Source organism: Opisthocomus hoazin, chromosome 1 (assembly GCF_030867145.1).
Source record: "Opisthocomus hoazin isolate bOpiHoa1 chromosome 1, bOpiHoa1.hap1, whole genome shotgun sequence".
NCBI classification, from domain to species: Eukaryota; Metazoa; Chordata; class Aves; order Opisthocomiformes; family Opisthocomidae; genus Opisthocomus; species Opisthocomus hoazin.
In genome coordinates, this window is record NC_134414.1 from 87,158,381 (window position 1) to 87,185,361 (window position 26,981).

The 26,981-nt window shown below is 41.2% G+C and overlaps 1 protein-coding gene across 3 annotated transcripts in view; it reads right to left on the reverse strand.

The window, feature by feature from the left end:
• The window catches only part of ARHGAP6 (Rho GTPase activating protein 6), a 343,056-nt gene that overhangs the window by 29,046 nt on the left and 287,029 nt on the right, over positions 1-26,981 (reverse strand). For all 3 annotated transcript variants that reach the window (XM_075428390.1, XM_075428397.1, XM_075428408.1), the window contains exons 3-4: positions 14,161-14,232; positions 4,392-4,648 (exon numbers count right to left, since the gene is read on the reverse strand). In XM_075428390.1, coding sequence (XP_075284505.1) covers positions 4,392-4,648; positions 14,161-14,232 — 329 coding nt within the window. The remainder of the gene's footprint in view (positions 1-4,391; positions 4,649-14,160; positions 14,233-26,981) is intronic.

Genomic DNA, 26,981 nt, shown 5'->3' on the forward strand with positions numbered 1-26,981 from the left:
ATCTAACAAAGACATTTGGCTACCTGCATTTTAAACTAACTACTACAAAAATACAATTTGCCACAGGTTTTGTAAATTAATGAAGTTATAATAACACTGTAATGGATAGGAAAAATCACAATGGTACCACTGCTATTATTACCATACTACAGTGAATAAAAATTAGATATTGAAAAAAATAAATGCTTTCCACTCACTTGGCACACCCTTTTATTGCTTTAAGCCTGCACATATTGCAGGACAAGGATGAATCATGGTCTGAGCAGTACACTATTTATGTGCATGGAGCTACATACACATTTTTAAACCTGATTCCCTACTACTTCTGCAGTTTGGGCCATTTTATCGGTGACAATGATGCAAGTAGATTTACAACCATGCACCACATACAATTTACTAATAACTCAAATACATACAGCTGCAAAGACTGAAATAATCCCATGTTATCACAGAACAAAGACACACCAGAGAAGTAGAAGGGTAACAGTTTTTACATATTTTTACTTCATCTATGTAAATATTTAAAAATCTTTAAAAATCCAATGAAAACTTTGAAAACTATGTTTGGACTACAGCAAAGCACAGAAGTTCAAGCAGTCTGTAAAGGACAAAGTAGCATAAGCAGCAGGAGGTTTATGGCATGTTTCAACGTTCACACTTGAAAATTAAGATTTTTTTTTTTTTTTTTTCAAACCACAAGTTTACCGTCACTTCAAAATGACCTTTTCCCTCAACTGTTCTTAAACCTACCAGGCAAAAGCGTTTACGGGACATCTAGGCTTACAAATAAACCAAACCTTTCAGCTTTAATTCTCATTAAAAATATCTACTGTAAATTATTCTCTTTCTTTCTGAAAACAAGGATACATTTTACCATAACATAAAATGTACTGTACAGGGATCCAGCACGTCATCCTAGGAAATAATGAAGAAAATTCCCACCAAAAACTTTGCTGACAACTCTGATTTCTTAAAAGCACACTGTTCTGCTGACAGGTATTTCATAGACTGCTGGTGAGATCTCTACGTCTATTAAATGAGAACTGTACGACTGTTTGGGAATTTCAAGCTCTGGAAGTATTTTCTTCCGTCATCCTAGACATCTGAACTTTACAAAGATTTCCGATTCATAGGCAACTCATACAAAGTCCACTGAGATTTCAAATTAATTTAAAAATTTTTACTTCGTAGCATCTTTTAAAAAAAGCATCTAACTTATCAGGTACAGTTGTGTTTGCTATAACTCATGGAAGACTTATAAACAAAACACAGTGAAATGTTTAGCGTTTTTTTGGACCCATCTCTCTAAATATTTACTAGACCCTTTAGAGTGTAACTTTGTTCTAATGTCTCTCAGAAGTACATTCTCTTGACTCCCTTTACCATTTCCTGCCAAAAGGCAACAAAAAAAGTCCCAAACCAACAAGAATCTCTGGCTATGATCCACGTGTGTAAAATTCCAACCGAACAATTCTTCTGGGTTTTTTTTAAGAGTTTGGGGTTTCAGGTATCAAAATTAGTCGACTGACACTGAAAATCCTAACACCATCCTCATCGCTGCAGCTCCCAGTCAGTTCCTGTACAACAGGTGCCCTCCTTTACACCCTGCCTTTACTGGTCCCTCCCTGTTAGCAAAGCATCCTCACCTCATGAATCATTATCATCACAGTCACTTAAGTCGGATTCAGGTCCCTAAAATAGATGTAAATACAGTCAGTTCACTATTATCCTTGGGCATTTTATCAAAGTTGTGGATTAACCAGGATACTGAACTAGCTTTAGGAAGAGTGACCTTGAGTTCAGTGGCTGAAGTACAGCACTCCTTGGCCATACCAAGTCCAGGCCAGCTCTGACTTTAAATTCCAAAGTGCACAGGAAAACACTACCAACACTCTCCATGGATCCAGCTCTAACTCAGCCGGATGTATTAGCTTGGGCTCAGGCAGATCTATATGACTGCTGAGGAACGACGCGGGAGATCACGCACTTTGGTGCCCACTACTCCAGGACTACTAACACAGGCACAGTGCCACCTGGACTGCAATAGCCAGCAACTAAAGAAAAATCGAGTTCCACCTACTAGGCATTACCTTTGCACATAATGGATACCAGTCCCTGCTCCATCACAAATCTAAATAAACTGTGCAAGTCTTAAGCTAAGCACACAGACACACGAAGGAAAGTGAAGATTAAAGAGGAGATGGAAAGAGCAAAAAGAAAATGAAAGCCAGAGGAACAGGTGTGGAACGAACGTTAGATGAAGCTTTTCTTTACTTTTAAGGATTATAGAAGGCTTTTCTCTTTTGAAAAGATGAGCAATATTGCAGAGTATTCATGGGATCAAGTACTATATCCATGGCAGATTCATTTTCACTCCATACATTATGCTATTTGAGTAGTAAAGCAGATGACTGAGCTCCTGATACTTGAATAAATTTTGACTGCATAACATATATATATATAAATAATATATTAACAGAGAGTCAGGATGTTCTCTATAATAAGCACACAGAAAGTGCCTTGCTGGATGACCAGGGTCTCAATGTCCAACCACTGGAGAAAATTCCTACACAGAAAATGCAGCAACTGTGCTTTCTGTCTAGCTCTTGGAGAAGAGGTAACCACAGCACTCGTACCACAAGCTCTGCAGCCAGCACTACCTTATATCCCTCACTGAAAGTCTCAGCTGAGTGTTTAAAGACTCACCGGAATACAAAAAAAGTGAATGACACGGCTGCAAAGCAGTGAATGGTACAGTGATAAACAATCCTTCCAATTTAAGTTTAAGAGGACCGCACTCCAGGTGTCTGTGCAGCATTTGTGTGAGAAACTGGTTGTAGCAGTTGCATGCACTAGTGAATCTTCTTTTTTTTTAAGCTTTTGCCTTGATATAATTGAAAATAAACAGTGCAACACTGCCCAAGAGATAAAAGGTAAGTGCAGACTTCCTTACCATTCCCTAAAGAACTTGAGGGGAGTAGAGTAAGTACACTGATAAGCAGAAGTATAAAGGCCAAAGACAGACAAGATATGGGACATGAGCTGATATTCATGCTAAGTAATTGACAATTCATGAAGTACATTACTGAATAACTGAGGTTCATTCCTGAGAGAAAATTCCAGCTCCCTCCATGTCTAAGTAGACCTTAGCCTACTCTTCCTTCTCTGCAGGTAAACCATGTTCTACTGCATCTTCATGACTATGGACTAAAGGCTCAAATTCATGTTGCCACCTTGAAAGCTGCAATCCTGGTATTAACAAAAAAACCCAAACCAACCAAGCAAAAACCCCACAGGCTTCTAGGAAGCTCTATCCCTTGGATGTAACAGTGGATCCAGGTTCCTTCTGCTTGCTGGCTGGTCAAATGCTGGTCAGCGCTTAACACACTTGGTGAAAAGAACAGCAGATGACCCATACCTGGACATGGATTATATGAAAATAGGTTCTGAAGCCAGTGGGTGTATACAGTGAATTTCTATTTTTTGTCACTACCTATACCAAATTCTGAAAGAAGTTGGCAGGATTCCCTTCACATTTATTATGTTTTTTTTTCTCCCTCCATTGCAAATGAAATTAAAAAGCAGTAATTTCAGAACTTCTATCCCATGGTAACAACAACAACAAAAATCTGCTGTTGTTACTAGCTGCAGTACTGGAAAATGGGAAAGCTCAGAGCATAGAATTTACTTACAAGGAACAGAACCCTGCAAATCAGTGGTCTATCAGTGGTCTATCAAGTACCTATCTTACTTGCAGAATTAACATTCAATCCAAATCACCACACTGTGTTCTGCTGCCAAAGGCATCTTCACAGCTGGCATGCAGAAATGTCCTTCAAAGAGCCTAGTACAAATTTACTATGACAACCTCTTACTCATCACCAAGGCCACGATCAGAATTAGACCACGGGGATTTTAATTAATACTAGCACAGGGATTAATAGTTACATCTATTTCCAAGTTTGTGGAGCTAGATTAACATAAGCACACATATAAATATCAGTCACACAGGTTTAGTCTTCCCCAGCTGAAAAAATGAGGTTGAAGAAAGACGGAATTTGTTAAATCTAAAAGACCTAGACAGAAGGAGGCAGATACAGGGAGTGAACAGGAAAACTTCTAAATAGTCTCTCGGACACGTTGGGATCTGTAACAGACTTGCACAGTCCATATAATCTTTTCCCACCAGTACCAGAAAAAGAAGATTCCCACTACAGCTAGAGTTTTCTGATATTGACCAGGCTGACTTTCACCTGAAAAAAAAAAAAATCACTGTTCAAACATGACGGAAGGAATATTCCCCAATCCGCAGACACAACAGGGTTTTCTCCTGCTCTGGCTAGACTCTCCAGACCTACTGGGATGCACCACATTGTGATGGGTCTACTTACACGCCTCCTTGCTCGTGGCGCTGGCTCGGGTGTGTTAGGAGAAGTGGATTCGTTTGGTGTTTCTGAGGTTGAGCTAAGAGATGAGTTACTGCTTGAAAGTTCTTTGTTCTGCCTTTTAGTTCCAAATGGCAAGAGAAAGGCCACAAAATCTGAAACATCCTTCTGCTCTTCTCTCTGAGAGTCTTGCTTGAGCTTGTAGGCCCGATCATTAGCAATCACTTGGGACAACGGCATTCCAAAAGCCTGGGGAACAAATTCTGCAACAACAAAAAAATTGTATTTGCTGAACATCTGATATTTATTATGTACAAAAAGAATTAAGTATTAATTGCTGTTAGAAAGAAAAACAATCTGAAGTCTCCTCAAATATATAATAATTCCATTGAGGTACTGGACTGTATAATAATAATAATAACAACACTCAAACAATAAAATAATAATGGAGATGTGCCAGGTAATTGCAGCCCATGGTATCTGAACTGTGTTTCCAGTTGCAAGATATACCACACAGAATCTTGGAAATTCAACTGAGAGCAGATCTAATTAAAATCTTAACTTCCACTGAAAGCAGCTAGAAGTCAGGCACCTCTGGCTCCATCTAGATGGTGCAGAGGGCCATCAGAGGCTCCAATAACCTAATCCTGAGACTGGGGAGCCTGGCTGGACTGTGCCACAGCTCTCACGTTTCAGACCCCTTCACCAGGCTTCTTTCTCACAGATGCTGCAGGGCACCAGAGGCAAGGGGTACAGACACGTGTATGGGTCTCATTACAGGTCAGGAGGGTATGCACCTACCTGTACAGGGAGTTTGTCAGTGCATCCACTATTCAGACTAAGCCTTCAAGGATACGGTTTTAATTCTATACAAAAACTACGTTACTTAAACATACTGGTAAGATTAAACCAGTTTAATAGTAGTATATCAGTATAAAGATGCTTTGTAACAGTACCACAATAGGTATGGACATATAGCAATGCAGGAGAATACAGGTTTCTCTCAGTTAACAAAAAGAGCATAATTCCATCCAATAGCAATATAACTGTAGAGTATGCACACGAATGTGACTGTAATGTAAAAAACCAGCATCTAGTTGAGGTCTCCAACTAAAATGCTCAAATGTTTCACAAAACAGAAAAACTCTCCACAGCGAAACAGCTAACAATTACTAACATCAAAATTCTCCTCATTAAGTTTCAAATCTAGATGTATCTGAGATTAGTAGAATAATTTGGTCAGACTGCAAACCAGAACTCTTTGGGCTCAAATGGAATGAAAAAATAGCTACAGACTCTATTCATCCTGGTGAAAATGGGTGCAACTAGGTTCCCACTTCAGACCTGCCTGTATTAGGAATAAAAGCACTAGGGATTAAAAGCAATTTCTTTTTAAAGTATGAAAACAAGAAAAAAAAAAAAAAAAAGGCAAACAAAAAATTCTTATATATTCACCCACTCTTTTGCCACAATCATCTAAATGATTAAAGGCCAATGTTCCTCCTGGGACTTAAAGTCTGACTGTATCTTTGATGACACTTTCAGATTTTATCTAGGCTTGCATTATCATTAAGATTAAAGTAAGGCACTGAAAAGCAGAGTACATTTTGTGGATCTTGAATGAGGACACTACTAGCCTATCACACTAAAGAGACAAGGGCCCATTGTTCTGATACGGTTACTGCTCTTCAGAAGTATGAAATGTTAAGAAATGAACTAACTTTGGTGGCCAGACAAAACTAAATCAGGAAGCAGAGCCTCACATATCAAGAAAGCCTGGAGGTGACCTGTGAGTAGAATGACATCTAAAACTATCTGCATTTAATTTAGGACAAGAAAGAACATCATCACATGGGTAGCAAGCAATGTGGGTATTGCCAGTTCCAGGAGTCCAGGGTTAGACCTGTCCCTCCTGTACCCAGCAGAGTGGGCCTATAAAATGATAAGAGTATTAGCATTACTTTAGTACTACTTTTTACTGTTCTGAATTATCTTTCCAAGGAACATGTAAGTCCACAAACATGAAGCACACAAATGCAACATGTCTCCCCTTCTGCCTGTCGAATCAGGTACTTCGTTATATCTCTAGCATCCCTATTTATCCGTCCTTCCACGACATGTCCTGAGAAAAGCCTCTGAGCCAAATGAAATCCCGAACACAAAATATTTCTTCGGTTTTCTCGTGCTTCAAATTGGGATGGGACAGCAGTATGTAGCCCAGTGATGCCCATTGGTACTACAGCACTGGGATCAACTGCGACAAGATCAGCAGGACATGGGGTCTCAGTACTGCTTCACTATAGGAGTATCATTAAAATAAGCCTCTCCCTGACTTCATTACGTAAAGTCTGGTATTTTGAGGTAGGTGTTGCTCCTCCTTGAAAACTCTCAGGTGTGGGACACCAGGTTTTTTAATTGCTGTTGCTCAACACGCCTGTGGAGCAGTGAAAGGACGGTGAGCCTCTGCTCTAGGCTGCTTTGCTGTAGGCCTCCTTCTCAGAGGACATGAACCACTTCCGTGATTTCTCAATGCCTGGCAGAGATGGGGAACTGGATGGAAATCAGCTGGCAGATTTTCAGACTAAATACGGATTGAAGTGATGCTGGCTGGCAGTGGTAATTACGTTAAAGAACTGGCAAAACTTGTCACTTTTTGCCTGTTTGTTGAAATGAAGAGAACTGGTTGCACCCTCCACAGATTGGCTACAGTCTCCAGTTGGCACCAAAACCAGTGCATGTGTGAGCGCGCGTGCTGTCAGGGGTGCTGGTGGTGAGTATGTTTTGCCCACCACTCTTCAGAAGTATTCAATCCCAACAATTTCCTTGTTGGACAGGTAACGTCCTGTCCCTTAGAGTGAATGCTAGCCCTTTTGACATTTCAGATTCATTAAATAAAAGAAGAGTTGTAGTCATGCAAAGTATTTAGCAGCCCACTGATGGGGGAGAAAGGGCTGAGATGTAAGACGTGTAGGTTTGAGGCTCTGGTTTTGCAATCAAAGTACAAGTACCAACCACCTATTTACTGCTGTAGGCTGGGGGTGCCCACTGCTGGAGATACTTCATTTGTATGAAGAAACGCTCCTTCGAGCAGGGGTTCAAACCTTGTTCTGTTGTGTATGTACTGAGTCAGTGCCAAAGCTACCAAGTTAGTTACTGTCTGTAAAACCAACAAAAAATTTGGTCGCTTATTCAATCACCAGAGTGAGCAGATTAAAAAGAAATTTTGCAGAAAGCACCATGTTAAAATGTGAAACAACCTGGCAGACTCGGCAATCAGTGTGGAAACACGGACTCATATCCTTAGCCCGAACAGCAGCACATGAGGACTGGACTTGACCCATTCTGGTTTTCAGTGTTTACTGGCAGAGGAGACAATTTGCTATTTTGGAGAAGTGCACGGTTTCTTTTACCAGGAAGTCCATCCTGCAGCTGAGGAAAGTTTCTTAAAACACTTTTGATCGAAACTGGTATGTTCCTAAGAAATCTTTCTGTGATGGCAAATCAGCATTTTCCTAATAAATGGTAGCATGTCACAGAAAAACTCCCAGCCAGCTCAAACAAGAGTTTCAGTGACCAGAAATCCTTTACTTTGCTAATCGAATGATGATATCCAGGATGTTGACCCACATGGTTAGCTTACTTGGCCTCACGCCACCATGTCCAAGTATAGTTTCAAAGACTTCTCTGAAGTTTCTGCTAGTGAAAATTGCGGTTTCCATCCCACAAACCATAGCAGTCTATTAAGAACCAGTGAGGTCTGTACTCTAGACCGTAACGAGGCCTTCAGTGCTAAGTGAACAGCATACAATACAGCAACTTTGGACACTCTCCTTAGTACTTTGGGGTTTTTTCTTAAGTGCTGGTGTTGAGCTGCTAAAACCTTATGATCAAGATCTACTATGGTGCTTGTACTACCTCGATTTTAATGATAGGAACAGAGTGGGAGACGGCTCAGAGAAGAATACACTTTAAAAAGGAATACTGAAATGGAGAGTGGTCTTCAAGTCAACCTCCCCAGCCAGCCAGACTCGGTAACTCTGTTTTGCTAACAAATTAATTACTTTGTTTATTAATTACTTAGTTAATTACATAACAGGAACGGCAAAACTGCTTCCATCTGAAGGTTTGTCAAAACCCCGCACTGACTCCAGAAGACTTGCGATAAAACAATGTTCTCACAGCATCAGCTCCCTGGCTGAAACTGTCTTTTCCAGCTCTTTGGAGCTCACTGACCTTCAAGGAGTGATATAAGGCCTTCACAATTACTCAGGCTTTTTCTTTTGGTAGGTCTTTCTTTTATTTTTTAAATTAAGAGGTTCTTCCATCCTTTAATTGACTTTAGTGCAAAACATGACACAGTGTTGCATAAAAAAAACCTTTTTGTATGCCTAGAGAGCATGAGAAATATTTTTAACGTTTTTTAAAAAGCACAGTGGGACACTTGAAAGGCTGGAAAAAAAGCATGTTTCTGATAAACTGTAATAAAAAAAAGAAACTTCCTCTATTGAGCTCTTTCCTGTGGCTGTGCCAAGGCATACTGACATCATGATAGGTTGAATTACTGAAGAACAAACGCAAACGTGGAGAAATACCTCTAAATTTACTAAGCATGGCTGGGAAGTAAACACGGAAGACATGTTCAAGAGCTTTGAACCAAAGAAAAATCAAACACCTACTGCTGGTGTAGTTACCAGAGTTACCAGCAAGGCCTTTTCTTGGAAGCTCCGGCATACAGAGCAGCTCTGCTAAGGCCCCACAAATGAACCTGTCAAGTATTCACATTCCACACAGAAACACCAGCAAAAGGATGATCCTCAGTTGCTCAACAAATCACATAACAAGGGATTGTTATTTCTGAGTAGGTCTCTCGGTTCACCTGTAGGGTTTACTGGAACCAAGGCAAAATGGAGCTGGTTTACTGATAAAATCTTCTAGAAGAAATCCTTTCCGGGAGGCGTCTCTCCCAGGAATGCCTGTGTGTACTTTCCCAGCAGGCATGCTTACGCTGATCCCTGTATCACTGGCAGGAGACGGACGAACGGCTTCGCTTCTGCCGCTGTCAAAATTAGCAGTGGATTTGTAAGGGAACAGTACCCAGCCGCCAGCATGCAGAGCATCCTGAGAATTTCTTATTCCAAGCAGCACTGACATTTTACTGCTCCTCCAGCCTGAGCACTGTTTGTCAGCAGCTATAGCAAATGTTTGGAGACATCTGTAGACAGCACGACTGAGAGTCACGATGGCCATTAATAACAAGGAGGCAGGGTAGAGAAAAGCAAAGACACTGAATGATGGAAGGTGAAAATACTGCTTAAATATCCGGGTGGAGCGCTGCTCTCCTGTTTCGTCTGTTTACGTCCATCAAGTTTCGCTATATCCTGCCTTGGTGAGTCACACTGAGACGTAAAAGCAATTGAAAAAACACTTGTTTTAGAATTTTTCCCCTTTTAATGAGATGACAACAGATGTACCTGTCAAGGAGGACAAAATAAAGATACGAGTCTCATTTGAAGTGCATTCAGTTCTACTTCAGTGTCTTTTTTGGCCTTCAGAAGCATAACAGTTCGCTGAAACTCTCACAGAACAGGCAAGTTGATCGACTGATGCACCTAAATAAAATGTGATGTTAGGAGAGTGAAAACTTACAGATTGGACCGACTCCTAAAATACAAGGGATTATTAGATCTCCAAACAGCCCCAGAAGAAATGAGTACCACATCCTTTTGGTTATGCTTTTAAGGAAGAACCACTTGCTGGGGTGGGGTGGGCGAGAACAGTGTTGGGCACAACGGGAGGAAGGCTGTCCCTCCCCAGCGAGAGCACCACCAGAACCTACACCCTAGGGCAGCTCAGGATGGTCAGTGCTAGAGCAGAGGGACTGCCAGGCAAGGCTACGGATGCCAGTCCTCCCTGCTCTTCCACAGGAGCTGCCCGCACCCACAGGCACGATGCTGACCACGCACGCTACAAGCTGCAGGCCAGGCCAGGCCCTGCAGCGAGGTCTCCATCGTGCGACCACAGCGATCGCCATGGCGGCCTTTCTTCCCACCTCGGAGGCTTCCTACGCCAGGGACATCTCGGTGATCTTTGGCTGCAACCCATACACAGGATCACACAGTGCTGCGTGATGGTCAGGATTAATCTTCAGGAGCCTATCTATCTGAAAACAGACTTTTCAGGTGGCACGTACTCCAGGGGAGACCTAACAAGATGGCCCCCTCAGTTGTTACTTATCCTGGGTTATGTGGGGTCTCCTAGTCTAGGGTATGGGAAACCCAAAATGTTTGGAATTAACTATATACTCTTCAAACTGCAACTGTGCTTACAAAAGTGATACTGCAGGGATGGAAAAGCTGTTTGCATTCAGGCAGCTGCAACCCATCCATATAAAGTGGTCTGGAGATCAGCTTCCCTGCTTCCCCTCCGATGTGCAGCCTCCCGGTCTCGCCATTTCCTTCTCACCACGGTGCAGTTAGACTAGTTACCAAAAAAAACCCCCACAAAATAGCCCAAAAAGCAACAGAAGGCAGGCACTGCTTTTGGACTAGGGACCTGCCCCAGTGGGTACGTAAGTGCTCCCGGCCGTTTGTGCGAGCACAACCACATCCACAGCACGGAGTGTTTGTTTTGGACTGGTTGCCCAGTAATGGAAGATACTCTCTTTATAAATTAAATGCTAGAAATGCTTGTTAAAAAACCACCACGGAACGGACCAGGAAAATACTTCCATCTCACTGTGACCCACGTGCCAAGGGTGTTTAACTCTGACTTCGGGTGGCAGAGAGAGACCACTGTTCAAGGAAGATGGTGGGGCTCGGCTGCCATGTGAGCACGGCAGGCTCATCCTCATTGAGACCAGCAGCACGAGGCCTTACATTTTTCTTCCCAGAGCCAGCTTGCCACCTGAAAGCTGGGCGACGCCATCTCTCTCAACTCCCGAGGCTGTGGGAGATGCCGGTGCTGCTGCTTGCGACAGGAAAGCAGTTGCCTTTCACCAACCATGTCAGGCTGATAGCCCTCATGGCTCAACCCAACACCTTCCTGGTTGCTCATCCCCTCTGCTGTCACAGGTTAAGAGTCTGCTCAGCAAATATCTGCAGGGCAGATAGTCTTTAGTAACTCCGTAAGGCAGAGAAGAGTACACCAGAAACAACCACGGTCGAAACCCCTGAGAAGCAGGGCGCCCTATGCTGCTATCTCAGCTACTTTGCCTAACATTTGCTGTTGGCAACAAAGGCGAGTCAATATGGCTTTCTTTTCCCTCTGCTGACGCACCCTGGTCAGAAACCAATGTCCTGGCCCACTGCACCCTTACTGACCAACCTGACGCCCATGTCAATACAGATGTCCTGAAGGAAGGAGAGAAATATAGATTCTGCTGTTTGAGTAGTGCTGGCGTATTTTCCCCTCAGAGAGTGCTCCTATAATATTTTATAAATGGAGGGAGCATGTAAGACATCTCTATAAATAAGGCAGTGGAAGATGGGAGGAAGAGGACAAAAGCAGAGGGGTACATGTTTGAAATGCCTGAAGTGAAAATAAGGAAAAAAAAAAAGGAATTAAAATTATGCACATCAGCATAGTGATTTTTAAAAATGCTTGTGTGTAGTTAACCAGACAATATGAGCAATGGTGGAAAAATGGGAAGTAGATAAATATCTACAAGGACGAATACATACAAAGTGCTAACCTTTGCTGCGGGCAACTACTGAGCCCTAAATGGCAAAGCGCACTCAGAAAATCCATCTGAATGAAAACAGAAAGTATATCCCAAAAGTTACTAACAGATGCTATCACGCAAGGTAAACACACAAATAAAATCCCTGAACAGAAATGTAACAGCAGAAAATAATATTATTGGTAAGTGCTCAACCAGCACAGTTGTGTAATTATCAGAAACAGACGTCAGCTGAAATAAAACGAGGCTATAAGGAAATTACAAGAGCACAAGGCAATGCAAAAAAAATTATTGTTTGAAAGATCATTGGCAGCAGAGAATTTAGAGGAATAAAGGGCAACTCCGGGTTAAACATCTGAATGCATCACCAAAGGAAGCTATCCGTTCTCAAGGCACTGCACCACAGAGGCACTGGAGGAGTTCTGGAAGTGCAACTGCAAAGGTCACCAGGTTCAGGTGACACAACAAAACTTGGTCTTTGGTGAATTATCCAATCAATTTTATTATTGCTAAAATCTGCTACTGCAATGAAAAATGTGAGAATGAAAAGATAAAATGTATTTAAACTCTCGAAAGAGCTTCTAAATAGAAACTTTCACAGGAAACTACCAAAGTCGTGCCACCCATATGGGGGGAAAGATAAAAGCTCTCAGTGCATCAAAAATTTGAGAGAGAACTAAAAAAAGAAAAAAAAGGCAGTAAGTGGTTAGCCATTTCCGATGCAGAAAAGCACCCCACGGACCGCTATCAAGACCATTATCTGGCAAACACACTGAAAAGCAGAGAAACTTCTGCACTGAACTATGCTGCTTTGCACTTTTAACTGCATGGAGAGCTATGGGGAAAAAAACCAAGGAAACTAGGCAACATAATGACTGATCAATTACATTGCAGCCAAACGTAATCCATTGACAGGAGCAGTACAAGACAGATTTTCCCGCAAAGGTGGCTATAAAAATCATTAAACTTCTTCCTTAAAGACTACTTCTGCATGTGGACTCAGTCCTACATCAAGTAATTCTCTTAACAAATGAAAGATCTGGTAGTCACAACCCAACATGGGAGACCACTGGATTTATCCAAGCAAATTTTGTCAGGGGACTTTCAGTTTTAGAAAGATTAATGCAAATATTTTCCCTGGCCATTTTTAAACCAAGAAAATAATAATCCCATATATGAAGTCATCAAACAAACAAGAAATAAAAGAAAAACATTTTCTTCCTGACAAATATCTAAAGTAACTTTGAAATGTGGATGACAACTTTTTAATGGAATTTCAAAGTTCCATCCTTCTGCCAAAGTAGATGACAAGCAATAACATCAAAGTAACCAGGTCACTTCTCGTTACAAATTTGTGTGTTTGTGCACGTGCTTGTGAATCAGGGATGTTAATACTGACTTTTACTACCACTTTTCCAGAACTTCTTTCCCAGAAGAGAACACAACATTAGATGCACAATTACCTACATTCAGAATACTGCAATTTCAGAGACACCTTTCAGGTCTCAACGTCCTGGCTGCAAATTACAGGTCAAGTCCAGCGGATTAGGACCCAGCCCACAAAGCTGTTTAGTGTCCAAATGAAAGAGTCCAACCATATCTGTAAATCTATGTCACACGGAGTCTGTTAAAACCTAACTGATCAGTAGCACCGAAGCATTTATGTATTTTAAACAACAGCTATTTTTCTAAGGCTCAAAAAAAGAAAAGCAAACCAACTGACTCGCTTGGGCAGGGCTGGGTTCATGTGCTTTGCAAACGGCAAGAGGAGAGGGAAAATGCAGGTAAACAATTGGATCATGTTATCCAGACCACACTCTGCACTGGATGGTGAACGTGGGAATAAAGAACAATGAAGAAAAGATGCAGTCCTTTAACTGTTTTCTCCCAGAATCAAGCTTTCAGTTGAACAGATCTAAGTTATATCAACGACAAATAGAAAAAATATGGGGTATTTTTCAACTTGGAAATAAATATCTAGGCGGTACACCAGCTCAGTAATGCTCTCCTACTCCAGACAGAATACATTTAAGACTAAAGAAATCTCATATGCAAAACTAAGACCCGGTCAGTAAATACGTACTCATTTTATTTTACCTTTGTCTCTGTTCTTCTCCTTTCCTAAAGAGTCCAGTTTCTTTCTTAATGATTTCTTCCTCTTTTGTCCATCTGTAAAAGAAAAAAAGAAGGAAAAAAAAAAAAAAAGTGAAATGAAAGAATGCTGAACAAACTGCTGCACAAGCTGTAGGAACATGGAGCGAGATGTTCACCACACTTGGACTCAGGAAGGGCGGGGGGTACATTTCACAACAGCTAGGGACTGTCACAGTCCTTCAGACCCAACAAGTGCTGCTTCGTTCACCCAAACACCAAGGTTGTACTGGGGAACCAACATGTATCCTGCCGCATGCTGCTGGGCACATCTGCACGTGTGTAGTCACACAGCCTATGTGGCGGAATGGAAAGCTAATTTTGAAGACTTAACAACAGAGATTTGTTGCTGGATGCTCTTGATATCAAGGTACCATAAACCTAAGAGGTACTGGTTAGCTCTCATCCACAGTCACAAGACTGTGAGTCAGGTGTGGAGCTCAAGGTAGTATTTGGAGAGGATTACTAACCTGCAGGATAAATTCTCCATACCAGTCATGCCAGTCAGGTGACAGCTAACCACCTTCACATGATCCATCTGATCTGAATTCACACTGGGAGCTTGCAGTTTGGTACAGCATGTTCAGATTGGTTCAGGTGGATTAGAATCTCAGAGAAATTGTTGTTCTGACACCCTATATATCATCCAAGTTTTCACTAAGGTATTAAGGACCAAAGCTTTTAAGCAATAGCGTAGGCAGGTTCATTCTTGAAACATTTATATTAAAAGACTATCATTATTTCCTTCAGCAGCATCTTTTATAACATTAAAGTCAACAAAAATGCATTTTCTTTATTAGGTCTCAACAAATACCAGAGATTATGACATGGGCCTGCTTTAACTTGTACCTTTTGAATTTTTTAAGTTCCAAAGCAATATAAAGGGTCTAACATAGGGACTAATAACTAGTGCTAACACAGGCACCACTCCAGCTAAAGAACAGCCACCTTTGCCTTATTGGTTTTGTAACACAACTCAAAAACGAACACGTCGTATCTCTGCTTCACTTTTATGGTGAGAAGGTCACCAAATAATCTGCCTCAACACATTTTTCTAGTTATGTAAGCCAGAATCTTAAGCGGTCTTTTACAGGAGGGAACATACCACAGAAGACTGAAGTGGATCTTTGTCAATTAACTCTCAGCTTTGCAACTAGGGGAAACACAAGAATACAAGCCATTTCCCCTTAGTTTTCCCTCAACTCCCATTGAAAGCCATGCTCAGAACATTACTCAACAGACAGCAGGACCAACTCTGACTTTTCCATAGCCATCTAATAACCTTCTACTTTAACACTGCTTTTTACCTTATGTAACTGTGGTTTGACCAAGCCCACTTGCACACTCGTGCTCTGCATTTCTTTAGAGCGTACTTGCTCCCAGCACTCACTTAACTATGATACTCTGTTCCTGTCTCTGGAGGCAGATGGTCATTTGCTGTTTACATTTATTCCCCTTTTTCCACACCTGTTCTGGTGAGAATTCATCTCTCTGAAATAAGACTGACCAGAACAGATAAGGTATTCCAGCTGAGAGTTCAGTAATATAATGGTGGTAATGCATTGCCTGATACGGACTATAATTACATTTTCCTTCTTCATAGCCACATGACAAGTTCATAACTCAAAGTCAGACTTTGATTAATATGGCCAGTCTTTTCACACCTTCTGACATTTCCAGTTGATAAGACTGAGTTTACTGCAGTTTATTCTTCATTCACTTCTTAGCAATATAAATAGTCAGTAGCCTGCTTACATACACTTGACAGTACTGCTTGTTTTTACAGGGTTCCCTACTGCCATTGTGTTCCAGCTTCACATCTATAAAACTATTTTCAAATTATTTTTCATGTTATAAATTCAAACTACTGCTTCACAGTAGCCTTCTGATAAATGACTTGCATTTCTCTGGAGTCTTCTATTCTCCAAAGACCCGTTTACTGATATTCTGACATTCCACTAAAGTCTACTGAGATGTACAAATGAGAACAAAAGTTGAAATTGGATATAAAATATAGTATTTTGCTGTGATAATTATACAACTGCAACTTCTGGAATGTTTTAGTGCTGCATAGTCAAATACAACAGAAATACAGGAAAAATTAATATTATTCAATACTGAACACAGGAATAAATGGCACTCACGTCCACATGGAAAACAGATTAACAACTTCTAAGGCCAAACTATCAAGGCTTTCTCATTTCTTAATGTGTGATTCTTTCAGCTCCAACAATGAAGTAATTCCTCAGCAAATGACAGACTGAGACAACACTTATTCATCTGTCTCTGCAAACCTTGGATTTTGGATACAAGTGATGCTCAGGCACAGAGGAATGTGAGAAGTAGGAAGCAGTTATAGAGATGGACGAACCACAAAATACAGACAAGTCCACTCTGTGCACTCCTGAGCAAACAAAGAGATCGCAGAGCAATAGAGGAGAGACACTTACCTTGGGCAAATGCGTGCAGTTCCACTGAAGGCAGTGGGGCTACAAAACATTTACATTTACCGTTTATCCCACAGCAGGAGAGAGTTGCATATGAAAATAATAGGAATGTCAGTGAAAAGCTAAAGCTTAGGAGACCTGCCAAGAGGTCAGTTCAAGTTGTTCTCCTCCTTGACCAGCAAAAGACATGACTAATTACCATCTATATTCTGCAAAAAAAAGTATGCACTGAAATGATTATTGATTTAGGTTACACTAGGTATGAGCATTGCTAAAATATTCATAACATACTTAAGGACTTGGGCAACTCTAGCAGTTTTACATCTTAAATGAACCCAATTCATAATAATAATGCTTAATACTTATTATCTGCAGAGTGTTTTGAGAATATAATTAATTTCTGAACCATTCTTCAGAAACAGGCAAAGAGTTATTACCCACGCATACTACCTACTGCACATTTTAAAAATAATTAGCAAATATTTATGCCAAATAGTGTTATATCAGCTCAAAGTGCTATTAAATATGGCCTGCTATTCTCATTTGTGGTTTGGAAATGTTTAAACCACAAAGGGACAAATACTGTTGGGCTTTTATCCAGCCTTTTGTGTATATAATTGTCACTTAATGTCTTCTTTCTATAGACCAACAATGTAGGGCTCCTCCCACAGATTCCACTCAAGAATATTAGCAAGACAAGAGAAGCATTCAAAAGACAACAACTGTCAAAGTGAAGGAAGCAGCTTTTTTTTTTGCCTTGCTAACCCATTCAATTTTTTCTGAAGAACATCTGCCCAGGCAGCTGTCCAGATCAGTTGTATCAGAAATGAACTTGGGTTTGCTCCACACTTACTAATTTATATGTTTGCTGAATTTTTCACTGCAATGCATACATCATTCTCTGAGCATCTATATCTTAAGACTAGTGCAATGAATAGTTAAAAGACCAAGAGTCTAGAATCAAACTCCTGAGTGCATATTAAATTGCTACGTGACCTGTTTTTCCAAAGCAGCGAGCACTTCCAGGTTCAGTTAACGCCAAAAAGACTTTTCTATTTGAAAAATTAGGTCATGTTTTTAGGACTCTACCAGTGAACCACAGCCTACAGAACGCAAGAGTATTTGCACGGATACATTGACTGTGGAAAAGAACGGAGGAGTTTGACTTTTGAGATTATTATTTTTGAAAGTGGATGTTGTCTACCTAGACTTCAGCAAGGCTTTCGACACGGTTTCCCGTAATATCCTCCTAGGGAAGCTCAGGAAGTACGGTCTGGATGAGTGGTCAGTGACGTGGATTGAGAACTGGCTGAATGGCAGAATTCAGAGGGCTGTCATCAGCAGCGCCGAGTCTAGTTGGAGGCCGGTAACTAGTGGTGTCCCACAGGGGTCAGTACTCAGCCCAGTCTTGTTCAACTTCTTCATCAACGACCTGGATGAAGAGTTAGAGTGTACCCTCAGCAAGGTTGCTGATGACACAAAACTGGGAGGAGTGGTAGATACACCAGAAGGCTGTGCTGCCATTCAGCGTGACCTGGACAGGCTGGAAAGCTGGGCAGAGAGGAACCTGATGAGGTTCAACAAGGGCAAGTGCAGGGTCCTGCATCTGGGGAAGAACAACCCCATGCACCAGTACAGGCTTGGGGTGGACCTGCTGGAGAGCAGCTCTGTGGAGAGGGACCTGGATGTCCTGGTGGACGACAGGTTAACCATGAGCCAGCAGTGTGCCCTGGCTGCCAAGAAAGCTAATGCGATCCTGGGATGCATTAAGAGGAGTGTGGCCAGCAGGTCGAGGGAGGTTCTCCTTCCCCTCTACACTGCCCTAGGGAGGCCCCATCTGGAGTACTCTGTCCAGTTCTGGGCTCCCCAGTTCAAGAAAGATGAGGAGCTACTGGAGAGAGTCCAGCGGAGGACTACGAGGATGGTGAGGAGACTGGAGCATCTCTCCTACGAGGAGAAGTTGAGGGAACTGGGCTTGTTCAGCCTGAAGAAGAGAAGGCTGAGAGGGGATCTCATAAATGCTTATAAATATCTCAAGGGTGGGTGTCAGGAGGGTGGGGCCAAACTCTTTTCAGTGGTGACCAGTGACAGGTCAAGGGACAACGGGCACAAACTGAAGCACAGGACGTTCCGTCTGAACATGAGGAAGAACTTCTTCCCTCTGAGGGTGATGGAGCACTGGCACAGGCTGCCCAGGGAGGTGGTGGAGTCTCCTTCTCTGGAGATATTCAAGACCTGCCTGGACAAGATCCTCTGCAGCCTGCTGTAGGTGACCCTGCTTCAGCAGGGGGGTTGGACTAGACGACCCACAGAGGTCCCTTCCAACCCCGAACATTCTGTGATTCTGTGAGTCTGTGAAATTTTGATTTAAGGTTGAAATTCATGTGCAGTGCCATCACTAACCCCATTTAACTAGCAGTTACACTGTCAAATCCCAGATTTTGTACAGCCCATTTCAGGGCCTAAATGTCACTCTAAGTGAGACTAGGGTTCTACAGACTAGGAAATAAGCAGCCATTTTTACGCTGAGTATATATAAATTTCAGCTCTGAAAGTTAAAAAAAGGAAAGAAAGAGAACTTTGTATTTTTTTTTAACACCAGATCACTCTGTTGCTTTGCACAAGACCACCTATCAACACCAGATATGGCTCAAGGAAAGAGAGTGCAGGCTGCCTCTCGTTACTATTATTTACTTCCAGCACAGCTTTACTCATTTTAAAGTTATGGAAGTCAACAGGGCTGGGTGGTAGGTATGGATGTTGCTCAGCATACGCAAAAGCATCACAAACTAGGTACAGGGAATTTGTTCAACATGATACAGCCAGTGGCACACCTGGAGTTAACATTCAGGAACTAACTTGACCACCAGATGCATATTATGTCACTTAATAGGCACTACCCTGTGTAGCCCTACTCCAATTTTTTTTTCATAATTAATATAATATGCAGTAAAAAGTACAAAGAGCACCTGAGCTTTCTCAGTCATTTTTATGACACTGACTATCACAGTGTTAGACTTCACATCAAGGAGAGTACACTGGCAATAAACCTAAAGTGAACCTGTAGCAAAAATAGGATTCCCTAGCACTTACTTTCCTTATACGTGGTCCTGCGGATTATCTGTAGAAATGCATGTTCCTTTTATGTTACTGAATGCAAGGACACTCTTTTTTGTTAATCAGAAACATAATTCATGAATTCACACAGAAACTTTAAACTAATGTAACTGCGGGTTTTTGACAAGAGAGACCTGTTGCTGACAGCGTTACTGAGTAAAGAGAATTCCCTTCCCCATTTATCGGCAATTTCCTTTGCTTAAGAGAATTGTGTTTCTTGACCATTTAGGAAAGAGAATTTGTCGTGTTCTACAATTAAGGGTTATTTTCACACAGTATAAAGAGAGGATTTATGCAAGAGATGAATATCATACCCATAGCTCATTGATCAAAACAGAAATGGATGAAAAAGTTGATATTGTGAGATTTCTGAAATACTTCTTCACAGTTGTCCTATTCATGGTCATTTTCCCTTAATAGGCATCAGTAATAGGCTCTAATTGCATTTAAAGAAAAAAAAAAAATAGAATGTCTTTTCTAAAAGCGTAATCCCTTCTGTCTTGAAAATTCCTACCAACGGCACTGCAGAGCACCAAGTCTGACCTCTCCTAAGGATTTGCTGGTTCACTTCGCTCACCGCGAGCAACGCCTTTCCAAGTGCCAGCCTCCCGCACTCCGCCTGCGCTGGCTGCGCCAGCCTGTGCCATCCAGCAAGCAACGGAGACTCCGAAATCGGGAAATCCTGCTAAACTAACTAAGTTGCCGTGGAAGCTGCCTCGAAGGCAAAACTGCTAGAAACCTCACCCGCTTCAAAAGAAAGCTGCATCCCTACAGGGACCTGAGTTTTATTAATCAAACACCTTACAATAACCTTTTGTGATTCTGACACAAGTTTAAAAGAACAAAACAAAAACAATCCTCCATAATATGCTTGCCAAGTATTAATAGATTTTTGATGCTGCACGTCCATTCTGCAGGCAAAGGTGATATACCAGTTTACATCAGCTGAGCATATTATCAGCAGACTGTCTTGTCTTTTAGGAAAAGACATCTAAAAAGTGTAGTTCCATTCTAGATTCAAATCTGTTAGAGTGGAAAATGCATCATTACTATTGAACCCTGTTCTCAAGGTCTATCTCTGTCAGAAAGACTCAGATCCCAACTTGCTAAACAAAAAGTATTACATGTTGGAAAACAGCACGATACAGATATAGACTATAAATGTAATCAGGTAAGTATGAACTCTTCTTCACACACACACACATACACAAGCTTATTTGGGGCAATGCTCTAATTCAGACAGCAAATACTACTCAGTTCCTGTGGATAGAGGAATCGTAAGAAAACACGACATTTCAGTTCCATATGCCTACACCTTCCCTAATGTATGTAAGGTTTTAAATAGTCTCCAAGTACGTATGTTGGAAGAAAATGACTGCTTTGGTATTTTCAAATATGTTTTTCCACGACTTCTCTGTTGTGGGGGACTTGTGCTAACTGGTGGGCAAATGCAGGTGCCATGCACTCTAAGGGTGAGAGCCCAATCTCCATAGACAGGGATGCGGGATTTGGGCTCTGGAGCGAGGTCAGGGCTGCAGAAGCCACAGCCGGAGAGAGGGGGCTGTCAGCTCAGCCCACCCCTGCGCGGAAAAGAGCCGAGAAGGTGCCACTTTCCAGTCCTGCCCCAGGAAACTTCCATCGTGCAGGAAGCTGCAGGTCTGACGGAGGAACGTGAGCACAGCCGTACCAAACGCAACCCTTAAGAGAATACAAAGAGGACGCCTGCCTCCAGTTTGTGCATGTCATGTAGAAATATTCTTAAACGATCACAATCTTTAATTATTTCAGAATTTTTCAAACCATCACACTGAAACAAGGAATAAAGTTCCCTTTTCGATTATTTTTTTTTAAATGTATTCTTTAATCTTCTTGCATTTGGACTCTTGACTAGAGATAATTGTGTATAAAAAGTTGAAAAAACCCTTCTCAGCTATTTTGGCATTACAGGAGTGAAAAAACATGTAGTTTTACATCATTTAAACACTTTTTTACCTACCAATACATTTTAAATGGCTCTATTACATGAATTTTGAGGAAAAAGATATTCAATGAGTTCTACGGAGGAAATGAAAAATCAGAATACTAAACCATAACTGTTTAGGAGCTTATTAGTATTTGCTAAACCTTTAGCTGCACCTAGGAAATCAATTGGTTCTGACATGAAAACAAACAGTTGCTTAAACCTTTTTTTATGCTAGGATGAGGGAAAATGATGCTGTTGCTGCCATATATAGAAGGGATGATAGAAACGACTCACTCAAACGAGCACGCAAAGCTACCTGGTAGCCTTCAGAGGATTACAAAGGAAGGGCCAAATGCCCTCGTATGCCCTTCTGCAGCTGTCACTGGAGAGCAGCAAAAAGCAGGGGAACCCCTGGAAAGGAGAACAGCTAAAGATGCAGGACACTAGGTCTGACTTCCCTGTGCACAGACAGAGTCAGACTCTCAACTAATGCAAAGCTCTACTTGATTCAGTGCCTACATCAGCACAGGAATTCCTGTGTCATAAGAAGTCCCAAATCATAGTACTTTAATAAAATAAAATCTAAACCAAAATCAAAACAACAAACAACCGAACAAACCCAGAAAGAGTGGCTCCAAGTGTAACTTGCTACACATTTTTCTCCAGGAAGGTCTTTTGTTGGAGCACATGCCTTGTGTCAATATTGGAAGTAAAAAATGTCTCCAGATATACGGAAATTCAAGGGAACCACTCTTCCTACACTACAGGGCAGTACTTGCTACACTGAGACTGATGACAAGATTAACGAAACATTAATGTGCAGTAGTAGGTGCCAAACAAAATACAGACAGTGTATTTTTTCACATTGTAGCAGTATCTGTAGCGTGACAGGAGTTTCCCTGAACTCAAAAGTTAGGTAAGTGCCAAACTGAAACAGACTGTGGTACATCAGGGACTTGGCTGCTGCCCTCCTCTCTACATGGAAGGCACTCAGTAACTATGATGATGGGCAGAGATTTAAAATCTTTGACAAAGACTGAACAATATCCCCTGCTTGGAATGCTTTCATAACTGACAGTAAAATAGGTCAAAAACTGTCCACACTACTACATAAAAACAACTCCAGTAAAAGAAAATATTTCAGTTGTACTGAAAAAAATCAAAACACCAGACAAACAATAAACAGGATGGGAAAAACACAAATAACAGCTCTGAAACTGCCTTCAGTCCACTGGGGGCAGGGGAAAACTGACTGTCTCCCAGCAATAGCTACCTAAATAAAAAGTCATTTTATAATGTGGAGGGGCAGAGTAGTTTGATGCCGTTCCTAGTCAAAGTGACTCTTGATTTGGTAAAGAAGAATTACCTTTAATCCCCACAGTACGGGGTGGGCTAGGGCCAGACCAGACATTAACTTGCTGGCATTGAACTTTTTGTGTATGGATAAGCTGGCTCGCACGCCTGCACTGACAGGTGAAGCAGCAATCAAGTTTCTTTGCATCTCCCTTCGAGCCTTCCCCCAGGTTGCTCTCAGTGTGAGCATGGGTTGTGCTCTTCAAACGCAGAAGAAATTCCCCCAACTTTACGGAACTCAGGGGACCGCCGGTGGCCACAGAGGTGGTTCAGGGCATCCAGTTCCCCACTGCCTTCTGACCATCTCTTTGATGTTATGAACCCTTCATAGAAGTCTTTCCTCGGACTCTCAGCTTAAAGAAGAAGCTGTGCAAGAAAATAAAACGGCCTTCGTAACTTGCTCCCTCCAGGACTAATTAAAACAGTCCACAATATTCCTGCTCAGAGCCTTGATGAAGAAATGAAATCAGAGAGGAGCCTTTAGTGCAAGCAAATATAATCACGGTGCAGAAGGTCTCTCACTGGACAGGTTGGTGGCCCCAGTAATTGAGATGCTACCCCTTTGAGAAATGACCAGCAGGTCTTCTTTCTAATAAAGTTTCATTGTAATAATTATCTGTCCTCTGTATCACCAATCATGTAGCTTGCTTACTTATTTTATTAATAAAAAGGAACAGGTGTTGAAAACGTAAGCCACACAGATAAAAGGCCTGATGAGCTCTGCAGAGAACAATTGGGTCGACCTCCTGCCCAGGAACAGTCACAGACATTTGTCTGATCTATTCTTAAACACCTTCAGCAGGAGATTAGGTCTCCACTAAATCTCGAGGTAGCCTTTTTAGTGCAAAAGCCTAATAGAGAGATATAAATAGTATCACAGCTCTGATAAAACAAATCTATCTGTAGTCATCTTATCTTTCCTAACCAGTATTGAGAGACATAACTTAAGACTTCTGGCACCAACTGCAGTAACTCCACTGAAACCATGCCTTCGAAAAAACTTTAACTCTTCTACCTAAGGCAAGAACAAATCATCACAAGTACTTCTCTAATGCACTTTTGAAAGGAGCAACACATATAACAGAAATAAATCTGATTTTCAACTGAGATTTTTAAAAGATGTATATCAGAAGAATACACGTTAAAGCAAAGCTCTGCCAAAGGCAAGTAGAACATGAAAAGTAGAAGGCTGTAATGTAAGTATTCTTAATAAAGGCTCAAAAGCTTCTCACGTGATATATTTATTGGTATTTATTCTCTGGCTTTGAATTGTAATAAAGCACAAAATCCTAAGTCATTATAGAATCACCACACACTTGTGTGGATTATTCACAGAGCACAGGACAGCCTACTTCAGCGTTCAAAAACAAAGGGCTGGTACTACATCAAGCACTAAAGACAGATTTGGCAGAACACAATCAAGAATACCTCTGTTAGACTAGTGTTCTTACAAAGACTTAGCAAACAAATAAGAAGAATCAAACACACCTAATCTTTGCAAAACACAGTGTTTTAGAGGCTCTGTAGGTGCGTTTTGCTTCCTAACACTGGTTCGTGGTGTGTCTGAACTTTTCAACACGGCCAATGGTCATGAGTAACATTTTAAAACAGAACCCGAGATCTCCATGTAGCACACTAATACAGACAAAATACTGAATGTATTTATATGTACTTACAGTCAATAGCCATTTGAAATGTATTATTAAGGAAATTACATTAGATGCCAATTTTTTTATGTCTCAGAAGTGATTTCTAAGTTCAGTGGGACTTCACATCAAAAGTATGCATGCAGCAGTCTCTGGATCTGGATCTATAAGAAAATCTTGGAAATCAATTTGCTGAGCATTACATAGAGTCTTTTATTAAAGAAACTGCCTCACAGCAAAATTTAAATAAGGAACAGATCACTAAAAACCTTCTTAAGTTTTGAAGATAATAAATCATTTCCCCTGTTCTACCATTAGAAAAACTGTGTTCTTGCATGCTTCACGTATTTCCATTTTGTTCTTGTCTCAATAGTGGCAAAAAGTCAAATTTGAAAAGAAATTCACAAGAAATTTCTGCAAATATCCTTACTGGGAGAAAAATATTAAAATAAATATTTTTCTGGCTTGCTTATCTCCCTGCCTGGAAAAGCTCCTGTCACCTTCACTTTGACAAACTCCTGTGTAGCAGAGTGCAAGACTGCATGCTCTAACAACCTCGAACCTGCAGCAGCTGGGACTTACGCTAGCTTAAAACATTAAGTCAATTTTATTTTCTTTTTCCCAGGCGGAGAGACACTGTTTTGATTCTTGCAGGAGGAAAAAAAAAATCCTCAGAAAACTCCATTTTTCCATGGAAAATTTGAGAGGGAGAAGCATCCACCTATCCGCAGGATATACAGTTTTCAACTCTGACCAAGTTTGATATAGCAAGCCTGATACAGTAGATGCAAGATTCACTAATGCAGTCTAAAGGAGCAGAATTTAGCTTAGAGTCTTGCTCATCTTTAATATAATCTTCATGGACGTTGCCATATTGAAAGAAAATCCATGGACTCACAGGATCATGTCAGAGACAGTATTTACATAAGATGAACTTGCAGAGGTTAGCATGAAGAGGGGTGGCAACAAGCCTCTTCACTTAAAAGGCATACTGATGCCAACCCCAAAGCATCCAGTCTCTAATCCCGAGCTCCACAAAGTATAGGCTACAGTTTACTGAGATGCCTTCCACTGTTACAACAGCCTACAAAGTCTATAACATGGTCAGTGATTAAAAACAATGAGCAGCTTGGAGCCCTCACAAAAATGCAAGTCCAGATAAAAATCATAGTCACTCTCAGTGTTAAGGAAAACGGATAATGAAATACAATGATGAGTAATGTAAGCAAAAAACAGGTCCAACAAACTACTCCCTGCCAGAATAAACAAGAGTATGCATAACTCTGAATTCCCATTTTTATTCAGAGCTTAACTGGAACATATTGAGGGCAAAGTGCACCAATAAACAACTAAAATTCAGAAGGCCCAGCTACATATACTATGTTCCATTTCAGAGATGGGGTTGCCTCAACACTCAGCCTGTAATCACACACTTACCCAGCCCTGCTCCTTCAAATTCACCTTACTAAAGGAAGTCGTATAAGAGACCAACGCTCACTTCATGTGAGCGGATGCTCAGCGTCACACACCTGGTGGAGCTGGCTGCAAAACTCGCATGCCAAAATGTACAACAGCATGTGATCAAGCAGCATAAGCAGTATCTTCTCTTAAATGACTGGGACTGCATCTAGGTTTCTAAACCCGACATTAGATCATATGCATTACAACCAATCAAACGAACTGACAACTAAATTTGGCAGTAAAAGTAAGGGTTACCTTCTCTCTCCCCAGGTGTCCCAGGAAGTCTAAAAAAGTCAGCTTCCTCAAAGCGGAACACTCGCTGTAATTATTGAAACTACTCTGTATGACCTAGTTGCTGTTGATGATAAGAAATTGTGTGGATATACATTCTTGTCACAGATGGCATCACCACAGTAAGCAGTATTCTTCAGAACGGCAGTTCATCTCTTTTATTACATTTGGTACACTTGCTAAAACAGCTGGGTAACATGTTTGTTGTCAGTTCTGGAAAGTGAAGACAAATTCTGTGGCTCACCTTTGGATTTTCACTCCAAAATATTTGAGAAACACTACAATAATCCCAAAGGCAGAAAGTAAATGTATGCAACACTTGTACTGAAGCATATATATACTTTGCTATGTGGTGCATGTTAAAACCAAAACACTACATCAACATAATGTTAAAAGGTTGTGATGCAAGCCAACAAAAGCAAGATAATAAATCAGAGATGGACATTCTGGCCTTAGTCCAATCTACTGCATGTACTGCAGTCTGTCGCA